Source organism: Stenella coeruleoalba (assembly GCF_951394435.1).
Source record: "Stenella coeruleoalba genome assembly, chromosome: 10".
In the NCBI taxonomy this organism is placed as follows: Eukaryota; Metazoa; Chordata; class Mammalia; order Artiodactyla; family Delphinidae; genus Stenella; species Stenella coeruleoalba.
In genome coordinates this window covers 72,795,946-72,816,759 of record NC_137156.1, presented here as the reverse complement: position 1 = coordinate 72,816,759, position 20,814 = coordinate 72,795,946, and the positions used below count along the sequence as shown (strand labels likewise).

The 20,814-nt window shown below is 42.8% G+C and overlaps 1 protein-coding gene across 6 annotated transcripts in view; it reads left to right on the top strand.

Moving 5' to 3' along the window:
* The window catches only part of ARHGEF3 (Rho guanine nucleotide exchange factor 3), a 311,235-nt gene that overhangs the window by 259,949 nt on the left and 30,472 nt on the right, over positions 1-20,814 (top strand). For 5 of the 6 annotated variants that reach the window (XM_079932995.1, XM_079932994.1, XM_079932996.1 and 2 more), the window contains one exon: positions 8,117-8,224. In XM_079932995.1, the coding sequence (XP_079789121.1) occupies positions 8,117-8,224 (108 nt within the window). Of the gene's footprint in view, positions 1-6,350; positions 7,009-8,116; positions 8,225-20,814 lie in introns of those variants that run through there. The other variant, XM_079932999.1, reaches the window with a different exon arrangement.

Genomic DNA, 20,814 nt, shown 5'->3' with positions numbered 1-20,814 from the left:
GGGAAGGTATCAGGGATTCTTCCCAGAGCTGTTCCTGGCGGTTTGGCAGAGTCCACAAAGTCTGTGGGACCTTTGTTGAAATCACCTATAATCACCTGGCATTTTTAGGGGGAAATTATAGTTCTACTTTTGAAGACCTTTTGCTCACCTTGTGGGTTCGAAACCAATAATTCTGAAATGAGTTTGGCCTAATCAATGAAGCCAGGTTTCCGTTGGAATTTGAGCCTCATTATTTGCCTTTTAACTTCTAGTAACAGATGACACCAGGTCAGTTAGCTCCGTGCCAGGGGAAAGAAAACAAAAAAATTTTTAATGGAAATTTTGGAGTTAGGAACCATTATTTCATTATTGTTTTTTTCTATTTCCAAAAAAATAAGATGAAGAGTCACTTGTAGTTTCCATAGAAGCTCCCCTTCTTTGCTCCCCTCTTGCTCAGACTGCTCTGCGAAGGACTCCTCGTTGCTGCCTCTGTGTCCTCCATGCCCCTGTGTTCCACTGTGCTCTACCTGCTGAACACCTCACTTGCCCCACTCCAGCCAAGGCTTACTCTCTTGGGTGCTCTGCCTGGATCAACCTCTGGTTCTCTCTGTGCATCCAGAAGACATTTCCCCAAGGGTGACACGTGTACCCTTCCATGAAGCCCACTTTGCAGATGCTGGGTAAGCACTTGCAGAGCTGAATTCCAGAGGATGCACGTAGTCACAAAGAATCTCTTCCATTTATGTGTATTAATTACAAAGGGAGTAGTAGTAACTTTACAATGGAGAAATCCAGCAGATACCTCCTGTAGGGCTGTTGTAACAAAGTACCACAAGAGGCGAGGCTTAGAACAACAGAAATTTATTTCTTACTCTTCTGCAAACTAGAAGTCGAAAATCAAGGCGTCAGTAGGGCCATGCTCCCTCTGAAACCTGCAGGAGAATTCTTCCTTGCCTGTTCCTAGCTTCTGGTGTTTGCCATCCATCTTTGGTGTTCTCTGGCTTGTAGATGCATCACTCTAATCACTGCCCCCATCATCATATGCTGTCTCCCTGTATGTCTCTGTCTAAATTTCCCTTCTTATAAGGACACCAACGATGGCATTTAGGGCCCACTGCAATCTAATATGACCTCATCCTAACCTGATTACATCTGCCAAAATCCTATCTCCAAATAAGGCCACTGTCACAGGTTTGGGGGTAGAACTTCAACATATCTTTTTGTGGGGGACACAATTCAACCCCTTGTACCACCTTGACCAACTGGTCCAGGTCGATGTCACCAGTTATAAGATATAGTGACATCATGTCCCCCAGATATGATGCACCAAGGAGGGCACATCACTTCTGCTGTATTCTTGCCAAAAATGCATAATCTGAATCCAATCATGAGAAAGCATCAGACATGTCTAAATTGAGAGATATACTACAAAATAACTGACCAGCACTCTTGAAAAGTATCATTGTCACAGAAGACTGAGGAACTGTCACCGATTGGAGGAAACTATAGTGATATGACAACAAAATACAGTGAAAGGGTGGGAAGGCCTTGGCATTAGGAGCTGTCAAGGGAAGTGAGAACATGAGAATATTTGTAGTGACCTAGAAGTTTTTTTTTTTTTAACATCTTTATTAGAGTATAATTGCTTTACAATGGTGTATCAGTTTCTGCTTTATAACAAAGTGAATCAGCTATACATACACATATATCCCCATATCCCCTCCCTCTTGCGTCTCCCTTCCACCCTCCCTATCCCACCCCTCTAGGTGGTCACAAAGCACCAGCTGATCTCCCTGTGCTATGCGGCTGCTTCCCACTAGCTATCTATTTTATGTTTGGTAGTGTATATATGTCCATGCCACTCTCTCACTTTGTCCCAGCTTACCCTTCGCCCTCCCCGTATCCTCAAGTCCATTCTATAGTAGGTCTGCATCTTTATTCCTGTCTTGCCCCTAGATTCTTCTGACCATTTTCTTTTCTTTTAGATTCCATATATATGTGTTAGCATACGGTATTTGTTTTTCTCTTACTTCACTCTGTATGACAGTCTCTAGGTCCATCCACCTCACTACAAATAACCCAGTTTTGTTCCTTTTTATAGCTGAGTAATATTCCATTGTATATATGTGCCACATCTTCTTTATCCATTCATCTGGTGATGGACACTTAGGTGGCTTCCATGTCCTGGCTATTGTAAATAGAGCTGCAGTGAACATTTTGGTACATGACTCTTTTTGAATTATGGCTTTCTCAGGGTATATGCCCAGTAGTGGGATTGCTGGGTCTTTAAGTTTAAATGTTTCAAGGTAGCCCTCTCAGCTCTCAGTTTCCCAGCCACATGGGCCTTTCCCTATTCTGGCCTATATCAGTTGAGAATTATTGAAATTCAGTAGTGGGATTTTTGTTTTCATTTTACCAGGTTTCTTCTAATTACTGTTCATTCTAGATGATGTCTGCCTCTTCAGTATCCTTTCTCACTAGGCCCTCACTAACAACTGAAGTAAAAATCTCAGATGGCACCTGTCAGCTGCAGTTCAGCATTCAATAGTACATTTGCAAAACTGTTTCCTGTCCATTGAAATAAATCTTTGTATTATGGAGCATTTTGACCACATACCATCTTAAAATCAGATTTCTACCCCTTATTTTTGACTCAGTAGTACTTGGAAGTGGAACTCAGGATCTAAACATTTTGAATGTTGCCTAGTATAGTAAAGGTGCTGTCAGAAAACAGTATTTTGGAAATTAATTTTCTAGAATCTTCTACAGTGTCCTCTTCTCTACTGAGCAGAATACTTAATTGAAAATTGGGGAATCTCCCACAAAACTCATGTTCCTTTTTCTAATGAGCAGGGGGAAAAAAAGGCCTCAAGCCCTCAAGAATGGTTTCTGTATTTGTTAATGGTTGAAAAAAAGCAAAAGAAGAATAATATTTTGTGACATGTGAAAATTATATGAAATTCGAATTTTAATGTCTATAGATGAAGATTTAATGGAACATAGGCACATTCACTTATTTACATACTGTTTATGGCTGATGGTAGAGATGAGTAGTTGTGACAAAGGCTGGACAGCCCTCAAAGCCTAAAATATTTAACCATCTGGCCCCTTACAAAAAAGTTAGCCAAGCCCTGGAGTAGGGCATGGGCTCTGGATCCAGCCTCCCTAGCCTAGGTTTAAATCCTGGCCACCTTTTTTAGCTTTCCCCATCTTTAAGATGAAGATCACAATAGTGGCTACCTTGCAGGGCTGTTAGGAGAATAAATTAGTAAATATCTGTAAAGCATAGAGAAGAGTCCCTGCAATGAATATGAGCTCATTATTATTATGTAATAATTCTAGAGCTTCTCCATCACTCTGAGATCATAACTTCCTGTTTAATATGAGGATGATGAAAGCCTTCTAGAGGGTTACTGTTGGGTGACACGTGACCCCTGGGTGTGCGGTTCCCAGCACATCTCCTGTCACACAAATGTGGCCCTGCATAAGGCTTCCTGGTGTTTCTAAACATTTGAAAGACTTTTTATTTATGATTCCATCAACTCATGGGCAAAAGCATCTGCTAGCACAGTCGTTTCTCACCTCTCTCTTGCTCCTGGCCAGGTGTAGAGCATCTAAGAGCAGTGCTGCCCTGCAATAGAGCAGTCAGTCCTGCACTAATGGCTGCATTTCTGGCCCCTCCTGGGCCGTGTCTGTGACTCAGTAAAAGCAGAGTCTCAGGGAAGCTACAGATGTGATGTGAAAGACTCTCCTACTGCTCTCCAACCCCACTCTGGCTGCAAAAGTGAAGTGCAGGGAGAATGAGTGAGGGTTTACTGTATGCCACATCTATTAGAATGGAACTATTTTTTAAGGAATAAGAAATAGTGCCAAATTATATTGATATGATAGGCATTTTCTTACATTGTATATAATGTGCTTTGGTTTTTATTTTTGGGGGGGAAGAATAAGGAGAGGATAAGAACTGTATCCCCTAGGGAAGGAATATTAAAATCTATTTAATTAAATCTCACATTAAAAATAAAATTAAAGGGCTTCCCTGGTGGCGCAGTGGTTGAGAGTCCGCCTGCCGATGCAGGGGACACGGATTCGTGCCCTGGTCCGGGAGGATCCCACATGCCGCGGAGCGGCTGGGCCCGTGAGCCATGGCCGCTGAGCCTGTGCGTCCGGAGCCTGTGCTCCGCAATGGGAGAGGCCACAATAGTGAGAGGCCCGCATACCGCAAAAAAATAATAATAATAAAAAAACAAAATTACATGGAGTGCTTTATTCTCCTTTGTTTGTAATTCAAGCACAAGAGATATTTAAAATTGCTGAATCAATTCCTTTATGAAAAATATGACCTCTATACCTTTCTTCATCCTCTCCTTTCCTTCTTCCCACCTCTTCCTTCTTTTTTCCCATTCCTTGTCCTCTGGAAAGGTGAAGAGAAAATATTTGATAAAAGTCAGTTTTATCATTCATGATAAAAATTCACAGCAAACTTAGTACAGAAAGGAACTTTTTCTACCCGATAAAGGGTGTCTCTTCCATACTCTCAGCAAATACAATACTTAATGATGAAACCTTCATAATAATTACTTTGTAATTTGGAATTAGACTATGGTACCTGCTATTTTAGCTTGTAGTCAACAATATACAGGTAGTCCTAGCCAGTGCAATAAGACAAGAAAAACAAAAAAAGGTGTAAGGTCTGGAAAACATGCAAAAGGTTGTTATTCAGAAAATACTGCCCACACAGAATACTCAATGTCTTTTTCTTTCTTTTTTTTTTTTAAGATGTTGGGGGTAGGAGTTTATTAATTAATTAATTAATTTTTGCTGTGTTGGGTCTTCATTTCTGTGCAAGGGCTTTCTCTAGTTGCAGCGAGCGGGGGCCACTCTTCTTCATGGTGCGCGGGCCTTTCACTGTCGCTGGCCTCTCTTGTTGCGGAGCACAGGCTCCAGACCCGCAGGCTCAGTAGTTATGGCTCACGGGTATAGTTGCTCCGTGGCACGTGGGATCCTCCCAGACCAGGGCTTGAACCCGTGTCCCCTGCATTAGCAGGCAGATTCTCAACCACTGTGCCACCAGGGAAGCCCCTGCCTTTTTCTTTTTTGTTTTATTTTTTTAACCTCTTTGGTGAGATGTCCTCCTGCCCTGGCTTAGAATTGCATGGTGAGGGTGGTGTCTGTACTTGAAACAGGACACTTCATTCCTGGGTTTAGCAGTGTCCTTGCCCAGCTTAGTCTGGCAGCTGAGTTGTTGGATTAGGAAGCTTCTGCAGGTTGTGTTCTGTTATCTCTCTGTAAAGCCTGAAAGCATCCCTCTTATTGCATTTGCTAGTTCTCAGTAGAGCTATTTAACTAGAATCTGGAAACATTTTCCCTGAGGCTCCTTTTAGACAGCAGTAAAATGTAGCTCGAGACATACTGAGTAAATGGAAAAGAAAAATCAAATTAGGCCAAGAATTTTTTTAATCTCCTATTCTCACTGAAGCCCTCAAGGAGAACACCATAATTCATATTTGACTCATGTGGGTCAGGCATAAAGCCTCCTCTATAGATTCAATAACCTGTAAATGTTCTGGTTGTGAAATTGCACCTGCCCGCTTTGCTGGATCAAGCACTAAATCATGCAGCAGTGGTTTGTTTTGATTGTTCATTACTTGGGAATGTCAGATTGCCAGAGAGCAGCCCAGTGTTTACTTCCAAATGGGCAAAGCCTTGGGAAAGGAGTTTTAATTACAATCTCATGTAGCAACACTGCACACAACTTGCAGAGGGGCCAACATTTGCACTGTGCATTCATCTTATAGCGGTGCAGAAAAACACCCATCTGACTGGCTCATGTAAAATGGGCAGCAAAGTCAGCAGAACCTTAGAAAAGATGACACAGCAAGTGGAACAGAGCCGAATCTTCCCTCATCCTGCCAAGCATGCAGGGCTCCCTGCCCCTTTTTAAAGCAAGAGAAGCCAATTGGCGTTTGCCCTTCAACTTCCCTAGTTTGATATAGAATTTGTGACCTAACAGATTTAGCCGTTAATAAAACAGAGACCTAGGAGTCAATGGGCTCTGAGGTACGTGCAGGATTATCTGAGACCAAGTCCTAATCCTCTAGGAAATCCCCCATCTTCTCACTTGCTGCAATGCAGTTTGTGCCACCAAAGGTGGTATATCACAACTCTGGCATTTCCAGCCAAAGCAGGAGCCATTCAGGGGATGCTCAAGAGGCTGTGTGTGTGTGTGTGTGTGTGTGTGTGTGTGTGTGTGTGTATTCAGTATGCCCGCTGGTAATGGATCTCTGACGTAAAAAAATATTTTAAAAATCCTCCTCTGGGCACAGATACTCAGGAGCCAGGCACTGGACAGGGAGCATCCTTGAAGGGCGCTGTCACCTGGAAGCAGAAGGGCTATTGGATCTTTCTCTTCAGCATTTAAATAATTGTAATGCAATGTCTCTCATGTTGAGAGATTCATCCTTTGCATTTTGGAACTAAGCCTTCCCAGTGTTCGGAGAGTTTCCTGCTGTCTGTTCAGCTCAGCATACCAAGAGGCTGGAGAGGTACCCGGCAGCCCAGATTCATTCTCCGTCTTGGAAGTATTTGCTTCGAGAAATCATGAAGTCACTCCAGGCCACGTTGTGGAATTGTTTTGTGCTTTTTAAAAAGCCTTTTAATTTTTCTATTTGAATGCCAGAAAGGTTGGGTCTGTTTCAGAGAATGCTTCTGATTTCTGAGGCTGGCAAGGGCATAAACTGACATGAGAGTTTCTCAGCAGAACTCCAAATTCAGGCAAGATTTTTCCAAGCACCTACTATGTTCACAACACCCTGCAGGGGTATTCAGGAGAATCTGAAGTTCTGGCTTAACTCTCAAAACTTTGAAGGCAATGGCTGAAAAAGAAAGATGAGCATCTTGTGGCTCCCTTTGGAAATGATTGAGTTTTGCCACAACCATTGGCAAGTTTGGTTTTTTCCATCAAAATTTGGTGTCTTCATGTGCTGTCAAGCATCTCCTGCAGGTCAGATGGAGCTTAGGAAGACAAGGGTAACTGTTCTCTTTGTCTTTGGAAAGTGTTTTGTCTGTCATCTCTCTCTTTTCCACAGCCTGTTGTTTTTATTTATGTAATTCTTATCTGCAGAGTCATTGGTATGGGTAGGCTCCCCTCATCCATCAGCTTGGTTTGGGGTAACTTGCAGATTTGCACGTTTTATGTGGAGGTGATTTTCAAAACTTGTGTCTATGTGTAGTATAAAAACTGATGCTCATGGTAGGGTTTTCTCTCTATACGTTTTCTTTTGCTGTCTGGTGGTTATTTATAACTATTAATATGTGCATTTCAAATATACTGTAGATACAAAGATGCTTTGTTAAGAGCCTAGCAATAGAATAACTTCTTTAAACAATATTTTTTTAATTTGGTATACTTAAAAAAAATGATTTTTTGTGCTTTAGAAAAGCCATTGCATATTAGAAATTTGGAGAGTGGCTTCAGGTAAGTTGGAGAAAACATTTTTTAAAAAGATGAAACCAGGGCTTCCCTGGTGGCGCAGTGATTGAGAGTCCGCCTGCCGATGCAGGGGACACAGGTTCGTGCCCCGGTCCGGGAGGATCCCACATGCCGTGGAGCGGCTGGGCCCGTGAGCCATGGCCGCTGGGCCTGCGCTTCCGGGGCCTGTGCTCCGCGACGGGAGAGGCCGCAGCAGTGAGAGGCCCGCGTACCGCAAAAAAAAAAAAAAAAAAAAAAAGATGAAACCAGAAACATCAAAAGACAACTGCCTGACAAGGTCATTGGATGGGAAATCTGAGGCAGCTTTTCTCTACAGGAGGGGTTGAGGAGAATCATACTACTTAGTGGAAGCCTCTGATTTAAAAGCTGGCAGATATATTTGGGGTGAAGGGAAAGGAGAGATCCCTGCCCATTTGCTGTCCACTCAGAAGCTGCTTCTGTTGACATCCCTCTGCCATTTCTCCTTCCCTGGCTCCTAAGCCAGGTCACCTCCACACAGCTGGAGTGAGACAGAGCACTGTTTACATTCCACAGATCGGTGTGCAGCCAGCAGCTTGTGGAGTGGGGACATTGACTGTATAGTGGAGTTATGTTGTCTTCGTAATTGACCTTGACATTTTCCTTTCCTTTTTTTTAACCCTACAGGAGCCTAGTAATAAACGAGTCAAACCTCTTTCCAGAGTCACATCCCTAGCAAACCTCATCCCACCCGTGAAGGCCACACCGTTAAAGCGCTTCAGCCAAACCCTGCAGGTAAGAAGGGCACAGTGGGCTCATGTTTGCAGAAAACCACGCTGTGTGGGAGGAGCCATCCCTGTCCTACCTAGAACCTCCCCTGGTTTCAGATTGACATGAATCAATGCTTACTTAAACAGAAGAGAGCAAGTGAGGGGACTGAAAGGAAGAAAGAGATGTTTTCAAGCTGTAAACTGGTGTCAGGCAGAGTCCCTCGAGGTGTAACTGGAGGAGTCATCTCTGTTGGGCTCCTCACAATTATATTTCACAGTCCTATGCCCCATCCAGATGCGCTATCATAGGTTTTGTCCTAACATATCTATGGGCCTCCCAAGGGAACCAGCACATGATGTAAGTTGGAGGGCAGGAGAGCCTAGTGATTTAGACCAGGGTCTGCAAACTATAGCATGTGGGAAAAAACTCAGCCCACCCCCTGATTTCTTGTGGCCCTGGAGCTAAGAGTGGTTTTTACTTTTTAAAATGGCTGGGAAAAAAAATAAAAGAGGAATGATATTTCATGACCCATGAAAATTATATGAAATTGAAATTTCGGTGTCTGTAACTAAAGTTTTGCTGTCTATAACTAAAGTTTTGCTGGAACACGGGCATGCCTAAATGTTGATATGTTTTCTGTAGCTGCCATTGCACTACAAAGGCAGAGTTGAGTAGTTGTGAAAGGGATCATATCGCCCACAACACCAAAAATATTTACTATTTGGCCCCTTACAGAAAATGTTTGTTGACCCCTGACTGAGAACAAGGACCCTGGAGTAGAAGTATCTCACTTCTGTCCTTGGCTGTGTCACTCAAAGGCTTTGTCACCTTGGGCAGATAACTTCATATCTCTCTAGGTCTTGCTTTTATTCCTCATGGATACATTGGGTGATGATGCTACCAGCTCCTTTATAGAATCCTTGTAAAGATTTACAGGATAGTGCATTTAAAGGACTTAGCATAGTGCCTTGGCCTGTAGTTAGTAATCACTAACTTCCTAACCAGCTAAGGTGTAAATATTAACTACTATAATAATTCTTTGGTTAACAGGTGGTTTGTAAACTCCTGATAAAGTTTATCTTTTAAAGTGAAAATCGAGATTTGTCTTAAGGCCTTGGGCCCAATATGATAATCATAAAAATCCTCTTGTAGACTGAGGCCCACGAAAGTCATGCCATGAAAAGGCTCACCTTGTTCAGCTGAGGAGTAGTCTTGAGTCTGCCAGTTTCTTACATGTCCTGAATACTTTTGCTTAGCAGTATTTTTATCTTGACTTTCTGAGTCATTAAGAAAATTGTGGACCAGGGAATTCCCTGGCAGTGCAGTGGTTAGGACCCAGCACTTTCACTACCAAGGGCATGGGTTCAGTCCCTGGTTGGGGAACTAAGACCCCACAAGCCGTGTGGTGTGGCCAAAAAAAAAAAAAAATTGTGGACCAGCACCCAAGGCTTATGTCCCATGCTATGAAATCTATGATTTGAGAACTGTTTAAAGTCTCCCTCACCCACGCTTGTCCTTGTTACCACACCATTCAGCCAATGTGCTGTGACTTTGCACAGCCCAAGCTCTTCTCCCCACTTTCCTACAGGTGCCATCCCTCACCAGTGCTAATCCCTCCCTGCCCATTCCTCTGTTAACACTGCTAATATTTCTCCCCAATGAACACCTCATCGTCTCATTAGCTATGGGTTTGGCTCTGTGCTGGAATCTCTGGGCCCCTGGTTATCCTCTGATCCCCTTTGTGGGAGAATGGAGGAGAAAAAAAATAAGGTCGTCTTGGGGGGCCAGATGAAGGTCTTCGAAGCTAGTGAAGAAAAGTGTGTTCACCTTCTCTCCCCAGTGACCAGTCCCTAAGCCCTATGGCCAAGTTCATCACAGGCTTCCACTGGAAGATCATCACTGCCCTAGCCGTGCACATCTGGTCTTTTGCTGAGTTCTGCTTTTTGAAAATTCTTTAGCCTGTCTCTTACCATTTCACGCTTTCCTTCCCATCCCAGTGGCTGTGGCTCAAGTTCACCGTAGTTATTTCAACCTCCGTGTTGCCAGCCATCTCTTCCCGTTGTCTCTCTGAGGAGAGTCCACCGTCTGCCCCAGGAAGGGCCTCACTCATTCCACAAGAGTTAAGTGGGCCCTCGTCATGCACCAGGCTCTAACTCCTGCCCTCACGTTGCTTACATCCTGGGTAGAGTTGCCTTCTGGCAACTTGGTGACCACATCTGGCCCTCGGTTGTGTTTTGTTTGGCTGAACATTGTTTTGAGCTAACGTTTAGAAATCAAAACAGTCCACGTAAGAATCTGGACTTCTGACTTCTTTTGAGGAATTGGAAGGCCTAGCAGTGCTGGGCCTATGTTCCCACATGGCACTTATGAGCTGTGCCTAAGTAGCCAGCCAACTGTCATCTACAAATGTCCCCACTTCTCTCAGTTGTCCTCCCAACACCTGGCCTCTTCACTCACTGCCATCAGCTTGCCTGGCCTGTAGACTCCGTGTTTATGCTCCTGGGTCCAGGGAGAGCACTGTCTATGCCTCCTCCCCACAGCCCAGCCCCGACTCAAAGCACAGTGCTTTAAGATCTTCCATTGTCATACCTTCAAAATCTTTCCTTAGGCTTCCCAGGCAACCTTTATTTCTTTTCTCCTGTTTCTGCCCTACACAGATCCCACACAGGGAACACTGCAGGAAATATTTGATCACCCTACAAATTTGCATTGACCTAGAGAACTGGGACAGAAGGAAATCAAGCCATGTCTGAAATCCAACAGACTGAGGCCAGGCAAAGATGAGAAAGCCAGACGCGAGGCGGGGAAATCTGACAGGTGGAAATTGGTTTCTAAAACCTCAAAAAATTTTTTTGGCAAAATAGTTTTTTATTTACTTGTTTAAAATATGATAAATAGCTAATTCCAGGTTCCATTTATTGGACAGAAACAACCCAGTAGAAACAGAATAATTATTCATAATGGTTATGCACATGAACATAGAGAGAACTTGAACAGTGTCTTTATGCTGTGAGTGTGTCCTTGGCGGGGGGAGTGGTCAGCAAATGGAAATATGTCCCTGAGGTTGTATGCAGAGTTAGACAGCCATGTTTGCAGGATGACCTGCAAAGCACAGAGAATGCCGTCTTGCCCCCACGTATCTCCCTGTAAGTCACCTTGGCACATGCAGTGCAAGTTTTGCAGAATTATTTCCAGTCCTAGCATCCCAATAATTGCCTCATGACTTTATTGCTTCCTTCCCCAGGTAGAGCGGGATAGGTGTTAATGTAGCCTGAGGAGCAGGGAAGATTGTGGGGGGGAGAGGGGTGGAGGCCCCAAAGGCATACTTAGTGGGCCACCTTCACATCCTTTCCCATTTTGCCTGTGGTGGTCTTGATGCCCGTTCTAAGAGGGGGGAAACAGAAAACAAGGAGTACAGGGCTGCCTCAAGCCTCTCTGTAGTCCTTCATTCCTTACCCATATGTGTGTATTATTTTTTTCTGCTTCCCAAAGCAACTCATTGCTGTCATTGAGCAGCTTGCTCCTCTGTGGCAGTATCCCTTGTCCCTGGCTCCTGACACCTTAGAGACATACACATCCCTGCGATATCCAGTTAGGTCTCTCAGGTTGGGTTCCTTTTATCATAGGAGGAGAGGTGAGTTAGGCCCAAACATGATGCTTTAATCAATAATAGAACACTTAGCAGTCCTTCCTCTGGCTTCCTTGGAGGCCACAGGTTAGCCCAGGAGGATATCGAGAGAGCTCGGGGCTGGCAGCCTCTTCCAAAAAGCTTAAGAGCCCAGTCACAAATGTGAGTGGTTCTTGCAGCGACAGTTCAGCAAGACACTGCAGGACTTGTTCTCTGTGGCCTCCCTGCCCCCCATTCCCCCTGTGGACTGGGGGCTCGGGCCTCAGCACAAAGGCAGCATTTGTGGAGGTCAGAGAGGGAGAGCCGACTGCACGGCGCTCCATCTGCTTCTGACCAGGGAGGTTAGCGCTGCTGGTAGACTGGAGCACAGATGTCTAGATCCCTCTGGGCCTATAAATCCCCTCACTGGGCTGCCCAGCTCTGAAAGGGGCTGGTCTGTGCTCACTCCTCATGTGGAGTGACGAAGGCGAGCTGCCTCGGCCGGTCGATCGCTGAGTCCACCTCCCCGTCACGGCCGTGCGGCTGGTGGACTTGTTTAGGCCGAGTCCAGGGCATGCTATGGGATGCTGGGCTCCTTACCCTGTAACTGAGCCCTGCCTTCTCTTTGAACGTGAACTGTATTTCTTTTCCATTATAGAGTGTATGCTCATTACGGAAAAATACGGAAAAGAGGAAGGAGAAAGATTCCACTCCCAAACAACCCCTGTTAATACTTTATAATTTCCTTTCAGTGTTATTCTAGGTCTATCTATGAAACTTACACACTCTGGACCTAATTTGGTGTTACAGTCTTTCCAGCCTTATCTTTGTGTTTTCTGTTTACCTCTGGATTTAAACCTCCCCCCGTGGCCCCAAGGACTGTGGATGATCAGTTTTTCTTGCATCTCTATTGGTCTTGGCCTCACATATTTCCAGGCTACGCAGTTAGGTGTATAAAGGTTCCTCTTCGTCATTGTCACACTCTCTTGGGGGAATTGTACCTTTTATTAAAATTAAATATTTCTATTTATTTCTTTTAATGCTTTCTGTCTTGGATTTTATTTTGTCTTTTCTTATTTTCTTTTTTTTGCATTTTACCTGGTGTATCTTGTTTATCTCTTTTATTTTCATCCTCCCTTTGTCATTTAGCTGGATGAAAGTTTTATTATGGCTTAAGGGAAGTGTTATATCAGTTATTCTTGGAAAATATCTTAATGGACTGAGTACATATTATTCCAACATGGTGTGATTTATTTTATATAACCAGTCTCCTATTAATGGATATTTAGGTTGTAAATATTTTTATGTTATTATATAACTCTGTGTTGAATGTTTTTTTATGACATTTGTCCTATATATATATATTTTATTACAGTAAGGCCAGATTTTAAAACTATTTGTATTGATTATCTGAACATCAAAAATAATATTATCAGGCTATTCTTAGTACACACTCACATAATTCAATCAGTTTATTGGCTGTATTTGTCTTTAAACCACGTCACAGGTATTGTTCTAAAGAATGTATTTATCTTCAATATAATCTTTTTTTTTTAATTTATTTTATTTATTTATTTTTGGCTGCGTTGGGTCTTCGTTGCTGCACACTGGCTTTCTCTAGTTGCGTCAAGTGGGGGCTACTCTTCGTTGCGGTGCATGGACTTCTCATTGCAGTGGCTTCTCTTGTTGTGGAGCACGGGCTCACAGGCTTCAGTAGTTGTGGCTCACAGGCTTCAGTAGTTGTGGCACGCAGGCTCAGTAGTTGTGGCGCACGGGCTTAGTTGCTCCACAGCATGTGGGATCCTCCAGACCAGGGCTTGAACTTGTGTCCACTGCATTGGCAGGAGGATTCTTAACCCCTGCACCACCAGGGAAGCCCTTATTAGTTATTTTTTAATTACCCACAATCCTCTTCATAGTTGCATTTTATGGTTAATCACCTTGAACTTGCTGACTTCCTCAATCAACTCTTCTGACCATAATGAATTTTTAAACTTTGTATTATGGAAACTTCCAAACACACAGCAAAATAGCAGTATACCATGAATGCCCATATGCACACAATCTCTAGGCCTCTCCTGGAACCGTTGAAACTACTTCAAAAGCGCTTACCGTTGGGATGAAACATCTCGCAGGTAAATCTGATCTTTGGAGGACTTAACGGGTAATCAAGTGGGAAACTCAGGATGGCAGGAGAAACCCCAAACTCAAAACAGGTGTCTTCTGGACCCCTGCCACAGTTCCTTCCGGAGGATTCAGTATTAATTGTTTGCACTCGGCCATCAGCCTCTTGAGCACCATCCCTGCCATTGCCCAGCTCGCAGCGCTTGCCCAGCGCTTGTCCCTCCTGCCCAACCTGTCCTATTTTTTTAAAGTACCTCCTATTGGGCTTTCTTTTCTGATTATATAACATCATTTTTAAAAATGAAAAATATAGAGAAGCACAGGAAAGGGAATAAAAATTCTTGTAATCCCATCTTCCCATCACCAAAAAACTTCTATTAACATTTTGGTATCTACTCAGGCAAACTTTTCTTTTACTATATACTTGTGTGAGTATTTTTTAAAAACAAAATTGTAATCATACTATTTTTTAACTTGCTTTTGTCTTAACAGTATAAAATAACCTTACAGTATAAAGACATTTTCACGTCATTAAATATTTTTCATGATCTCAATTCTTAATCGGTTCATATAGTATTTTGTCAAAAGGATGTATGTTTATTCAGTCACCCTTCTATTGTTGAATACTTAAATTGTTTGGATTTTTCCACCATTATAGATAGTACTGCTTTAAACATCCCGATCACAAATCTTGTATATGTCTTTATTTCTTCTTTCCTTACTTTATGTTGCCAGAAGTGGAATTCTGGTCAAAGAGTGTAAACACCAAGCCATCTGATAGCACTAGTGTTAGGCCTCTACTTTTTTTTTTTTTTAATTGGAGTATAGTTGATTTACAATGTTGTGTTAGTTTCAGGTGTACAGCAGAGTGATTCAGCTATACATATACATATATCCATTCTTTTTCAGATTCTTTTCCCAAATAGGTTATTACAAAATGTTGAGTAGAGTTCCCTGTGCTATACAGTAGGTGCTTGTTGATTATCTATCTTATATATAGTAATGTGTACATATATGTTTATCCCAAACTCCTAATTTATCACCCCCACATGTTTCCCCTTTGGTAACCATAAGTTTGTTTTTGAAGTCTGTGAGTCTGTTTCTGTTTTGTAAATAAGTTCATTTGTATCATTTTTTTAGATTCTACCTATAAGTGATATCATATGATATTTGTCTTTTTCTGTCTGAGTTCACTTAGTATGATAATCTCTAGATCCATCCATGTTGCTGCAAATGGCATTATTTCATTCTTTTTACAGCTGAGTAATATTCCATTGTATACATGTACCACACCTTCTTTATCCATTCCTCTGTTGATGGACCTTTAGGTTGCTTCCATGTCTTGGCTATTGTAAATTGTGCTGCAGTGAACATTGTGGTGAATGTACCTTTTCAAATTATGGTTTTCTCCAGGTGTATGCTCAGGAGTGGGATTGCTGGATCATACAGTTGTTCTATTTTTAGTTCCCACCTGCAGTGTAGGAGGGTTCCCTTTTCTCCACCCCTTTCCAGCATTTATTGTTTGTAGACTTTTTCATGATGGCCATTCTGACTGGTATGAGGTGATACTTCATTGTAGTTTCAGTTTGCGTTTCTCTGATAATTAGTGATGTTGAGCATCAGGCCTCTACTTTTGACATGTATCTGTCTTGGACAGAATTGCTTCTTTGTGTTCTCACATCCTAATTCTAGACTCATAGTCACATTTCTCCCTCTCTTTGGGCAAGGGTGCAAGGGTTTGTGTTGGGCCTGGAATGGCTCAGAGATGATGAGGATGAAGGGGAGAGAGGACATTTCAGGTTTGAGGAAGGAGTGTGGAAAGACTGATGCCATCTAGATCTGAGAAGTAAGTAGGAAGAGTACCAGCATATGTGCTTAATTTCCATGGGCTGGCAACCATGATTTTCTTCTCCAAGGACCTCAAATATCACCCCTTGGTCCAAGGTCATATACTTTCTATAGCTGATAAAATCTTTGGTCCTAAGTTATTTGGCAGCTGTGGAGAATGAGCCCAAGGGGTAGAGGGGTGTGTGTGTGTGGATGTGGGTGTGTGTGTGTGTGTGTGTGTGTGTGTGTGTGTGTGTGTTGGGGGAAGCAACCAGAAACCATACTTATTACCTGTCTGGAAGGTAAGCATGTAGTTGAGGAGTAACTTGTATTCTGTGTTAAAAGGAACTCCTGATTTTCTGCTGTTCTTTACCATTCCTGCAATAATAATTAGACTGTTGTAATAGTTGACTATTGCAATTTAAAGGTTGTCATTTTAAATTTAGTACTAACATCTTCCATTAGTTCAGTATTTATAGCAAGCCAAGCTCTGTGCAAGGTCCTTTATGTTCGTGGCCTCATTCAAAACTCTGCAGGGTAGAACTCATCACCACTTTATAGGCAAAAAAACCTATTGTGTGCTTTGCTGCACAATAGCCAGGACATGGAAGCAACCTAAATGTCCATCGACAGATGAATGGATAAAGAAGATGTGACACATATATACAATGGAGTATTACTTAGCCATAAAAAGAAACGAAATTGAGTTACTTGTAGTGAGGTGGGTGGACCTAGAGTCTGTCATACAGAGTGAAGTATGTCAATCCATTTAATAGTAAGCTATCTGCTACAAAATAGCAATGGTAAATGTAGAGAATTTCCCTGGCTTGAACTCTTTATTGGAGCGTGTTATCTTTGGCCGTAGAGACCTTCTGTTTTGGGAAAAGGACAAGGGAGTACCCCACGGAACAGGCAGCATTAACAAACCAAATCTTCCATCATGCCTAACGTGCTGGGTTTACATTTCCTCTGACACGTGTAAAGGGGCCCCCTTTTCCCACCTACAGCATCTTTTCCATATAGCCAGTTCAGGCATAAACATGAGCACCCATTTCCTAAATCTGCAGTATCTGTGCCTGCTATGGGGCCATTGTTATTTTAGCTGCCAGTAACTATGAGCTTTGGGCTTTTGACTCATTTTCTGGGCCAGATTCCCTCATGGAAACTCTTGCTTGTCCTGGAACATTTTTCAGTCCAGGCCCAGAATCCCCATAACTAGGGGGTCCTATGTACATGATTCTGTTTTGAATCCAGTCCCTTCCAAGCTGGGTCCCTTACTTTGAAGTGAGCCTCTCCTGGTCACCGTGGACCAGTGTTTCTCACCCCAAGGGACATTCAACAGCATCTGTAGATGTGTTGGTTGTCACAGCTTGAGGTGGGGGGGGCACTACTGTCATCTAGTGGTTAGAGGTAAGGATAATATTAAACATCCTGCAATGCACAGGACAGCCCTTCACAACAAAGAATATTCTGGTCCAAAACATTAGTGGTGGCAAGGCTGAGATTCCCTATCACAGACTGAGAAGTAGCCTGAGATTCATCTATTTGGGCACATGCATTCCAACACACTTTAAATTTTACCCTAGAGGAAGCAGGGTAGGATATTGGTTAAAAATTGCAAGTGGGGGCTTCCCTGGTGGCATAGTGGTTAAGAATCCACCTGCCAATGCAGGGGACACGGGTTCGAGCCCTGGTCCGGGAAGATCCCACGTACTGCAGAGCAACTAAGCCCATGCACCGCAACTACTGAGCCTGCGCTCTAGAGCCCACGAGCCACAACTACCGAGCCCAAGAGCCACAGCTACCGAGCCCTCGTGCCACAACTACTGAAGTCCGTGCGCCTAGAGCCCGTGCTCAGCAACAAGAGAAGCCACCGCAATGAGAAGCCCGCGCACCGCAATGAAGAGTAGCCCCTGCTCGCCGCAACTAGAGAAAGCCCGCGCGCAGCAACGAAGACCCAACGCAGCCAAAAATAAAATAATTTTTTTAAAAAAGCATTTAAAAAAAAATTGCAAGGGGTGGGGGAGAGTTGCACTCAAATAGACCAGATGTGGATTGTCATCCTGAGTTCACCACTGACCTGGGTTATTAAATTCTGGAGCACCGTTTATTAGCTGCATGACCTTCAGCAAAGAATCACCCTCTCTGAGCCTCAAGTTTCCTCATCTATAAAAAAAGGGTAGGAATCCTCACCTCTTGGGCATAGCAGGGCTCTAAAGCCCCACTCACAGAGCCCAGCACATACAAGCAACGACATTCATTCATTAAGCAAAATTGTTGAGGTCCTACCATGTGCCAGTGTTGGTGAATCCATCAGTGAACAGAACAAATAGATATCCTTGTCTTCAAGGAGCTTACCTTCTATTGGGAGGAAACAGACATGTCAGAAACAAACCGGTAAATGATATCACACAGCACATGGTGAAAGAGAGCCAGAGCAGGGGGATGGGCAGTGGCAGGGGCACTGGAAGGGACGTGGCTGTTCTCCTCTCTCTCAAGGCATTCCTCTTCTTTGGGTTTTTCCTCCTAGCAGTAGTCACTTTTTCTCCGCCAGCTCCAATCCTCTCATCTAATTGTGGCCAGCTGTACTGATGACTGGTAGGGGTGCAGGTATGGTGTGTGGTCAGCACTGTCATGAATACCCCCCCATGGCTTGGGCCTGGTTGGCTGTGAGCTGTCTCCAGGGCCAGCCAGCTGCTAACCATACCTCTGTCCAGCATTCTTTATTTCTTTGGGATTCTTCTTTTCAGCATCCTTCCCCTTTCTAAGTGGAGTTTTAAAAAGACAAAATGTTTGTTTTAATCCATCCAAATTAAAGGTGTAAATCTGAAGTTTGATTGGTCAAAGAGCCACTCAGTCATTATTCCTAAAACTGAGCAAATGCATTCCCTCTTCTTAACTAGACTTAAACTCCAAGAAGGCTGAGTCCCATCTGACTGAAACCTCCCTGCAATGCATGATTTGCATGTAAACAGCAGGTACAGTCCCCGTAGTAGAAAGAGCTCAGGTCTTGGAGTCAAACACATCTGGTTTTGAATCCTAGCTGGGGAGATACCTTAGCCTCCCTAGCCTCAGTTTAATCATCAGCCAGATGGGAATAAACTCTCACCTTTCAGGGTGGTTGTGAGGATCGGAGAGAACTCATCGGAAGTACTAAGCATGGGCAAGTATGTACGGCCCCTCTGTGATATACGTGGTGAACTTCATCCCTGTCCCTTCCCCCTTAGTACCCAAGCCCAGGAATCACTAAGGAAAGACAAAACCAGGAATTCTTAGAGATGGAGCTCCCCTAGTATAGCTCACCCCTCTCTTTTTTTCCCCCAAACTGCAACAGAAAAAAAGTCTCCAACTCTGGGAAATTTTTCAATAAAAACATAAAAATATGTTCAATCTTATGTTCGAAACATGAAACTGAAATTAAGATGTATTTGTTCTTCCTATCAGATCGATAATAATATCCTATTTATGAGTGTGAAGGGAAAGGTACTATCATATACCTTTCTGGAGACTATGAAGTTGAACAGACTATTTGAAGGTCAATTTGCCAGTACTTATCAAATGTTAAGAAGTTGATACTTCTTAGACCAAGGAATTCTACTTAAGGAATCTGCCTTACAGAAATACCAGCATAAATACATAAAGGATGTTCACTAAGGCACTTTTTATAATAGCCAGGCACTGGAAACGTTTTTAATGTCCATCAGTTGGAGGTTGATTAAATCCATGTGGTGCATCCAGACTATGGGACACTAACTCTGTAGCCATTAAAAAGAATGGGTGGAGGCTCAAGAGGGAGGGGATGTGGGGATATACATATACATATAGCTGATTCACTTTGTTGTACAGTAGAAACTAACACAACATTGTAAAGCAATTATCCTCCAATAAAGATATTTAAAAAAAAAGAATGGGTGACTTAAGAGGTATAAACTACTATATATAAAATAAATAAGCTACAAGGATATATTGTATAGCACAGGGATTATAACCAATATTTTATAATAACTATAAATGGAGTATAATCCATAAAATGTTTGACTCACTATGTTGTACACCTGAAACTAATATAATGTTGTAAACCACTGTACCTCAGTTAAAAAAAAAGAATGAGTGACTTTGGACAATGGAAATGTTTTCAAGCTAGAGGTAGTGATTGCACAACACAGTGAATGTACTAAAGGCCGCTGAATTGTTCACTTTCAAAGTGGTTAATTTCATGTTATGTGAATTTCACCTCCATAAATTATTTTTTTTTTAAGAGTGGGTCTTATATTCTAACATGGAGAGACATGTTGTTGAATGAAAAGAGAAGACATTCTGTTTTCTGTGAATATTAGCAAATGCATGGAAAAGGTGTGGAAAGACCTCGAACAAACTTACAGCAGTTACTTCTAGGAAGTGTACTTGGGAAAATGAGGGGATTTGTACTTAATTTTATATATTTTTGTATGAAAATTTAAAGTTAGCCTAAATTACTTTCAAACTGGTGGTGGGGACGGGGCACACTTGAAGTTGGTCAGGGGCTGACACTGCAACAAAGAAGGCGGTTGATTCTCTCAAGTGAAAGTGGAAAATGTCTTTGATTTTGAATCTTCTTTTTTGTGTTTTCCTCTCTTTCTGCTCTTTAATTCCTGCCCCAGCTGGCATCAGAACCGCAAACTGAGATGAGTGAGTTACTTGGTGACTCACTTTGCTTGTTTTGACCTTTCCGTGCCTGTGGCTAATTGATTTTGAGTGCCGAGGGGATCTGCAAGCATTAGGCTGGTCACTGTTTATAAAGGCCTGTTTTCAAGAGATCACAGGGATTTGTGAGATACCATTAGTAAAATGCATTTGGAGCAAGTACTTTCTTGACCCTCACAGGGCTGGTCCAGTGATCATGAGCTCATTAATGAGCCCAGGAGCTCACAGGTGCCTAGGCCAGCCTGAGGAACTGTGTTACTGCTTGCAAACAGAGCTCGCTTCCTGCTTCCAGAAGGTTGTGGTGATACCCTGAAGCCCCTTGGCAATTTCTTTTTTTTTCATTTATTCATTTTTCTAGAATTATACAAATTTG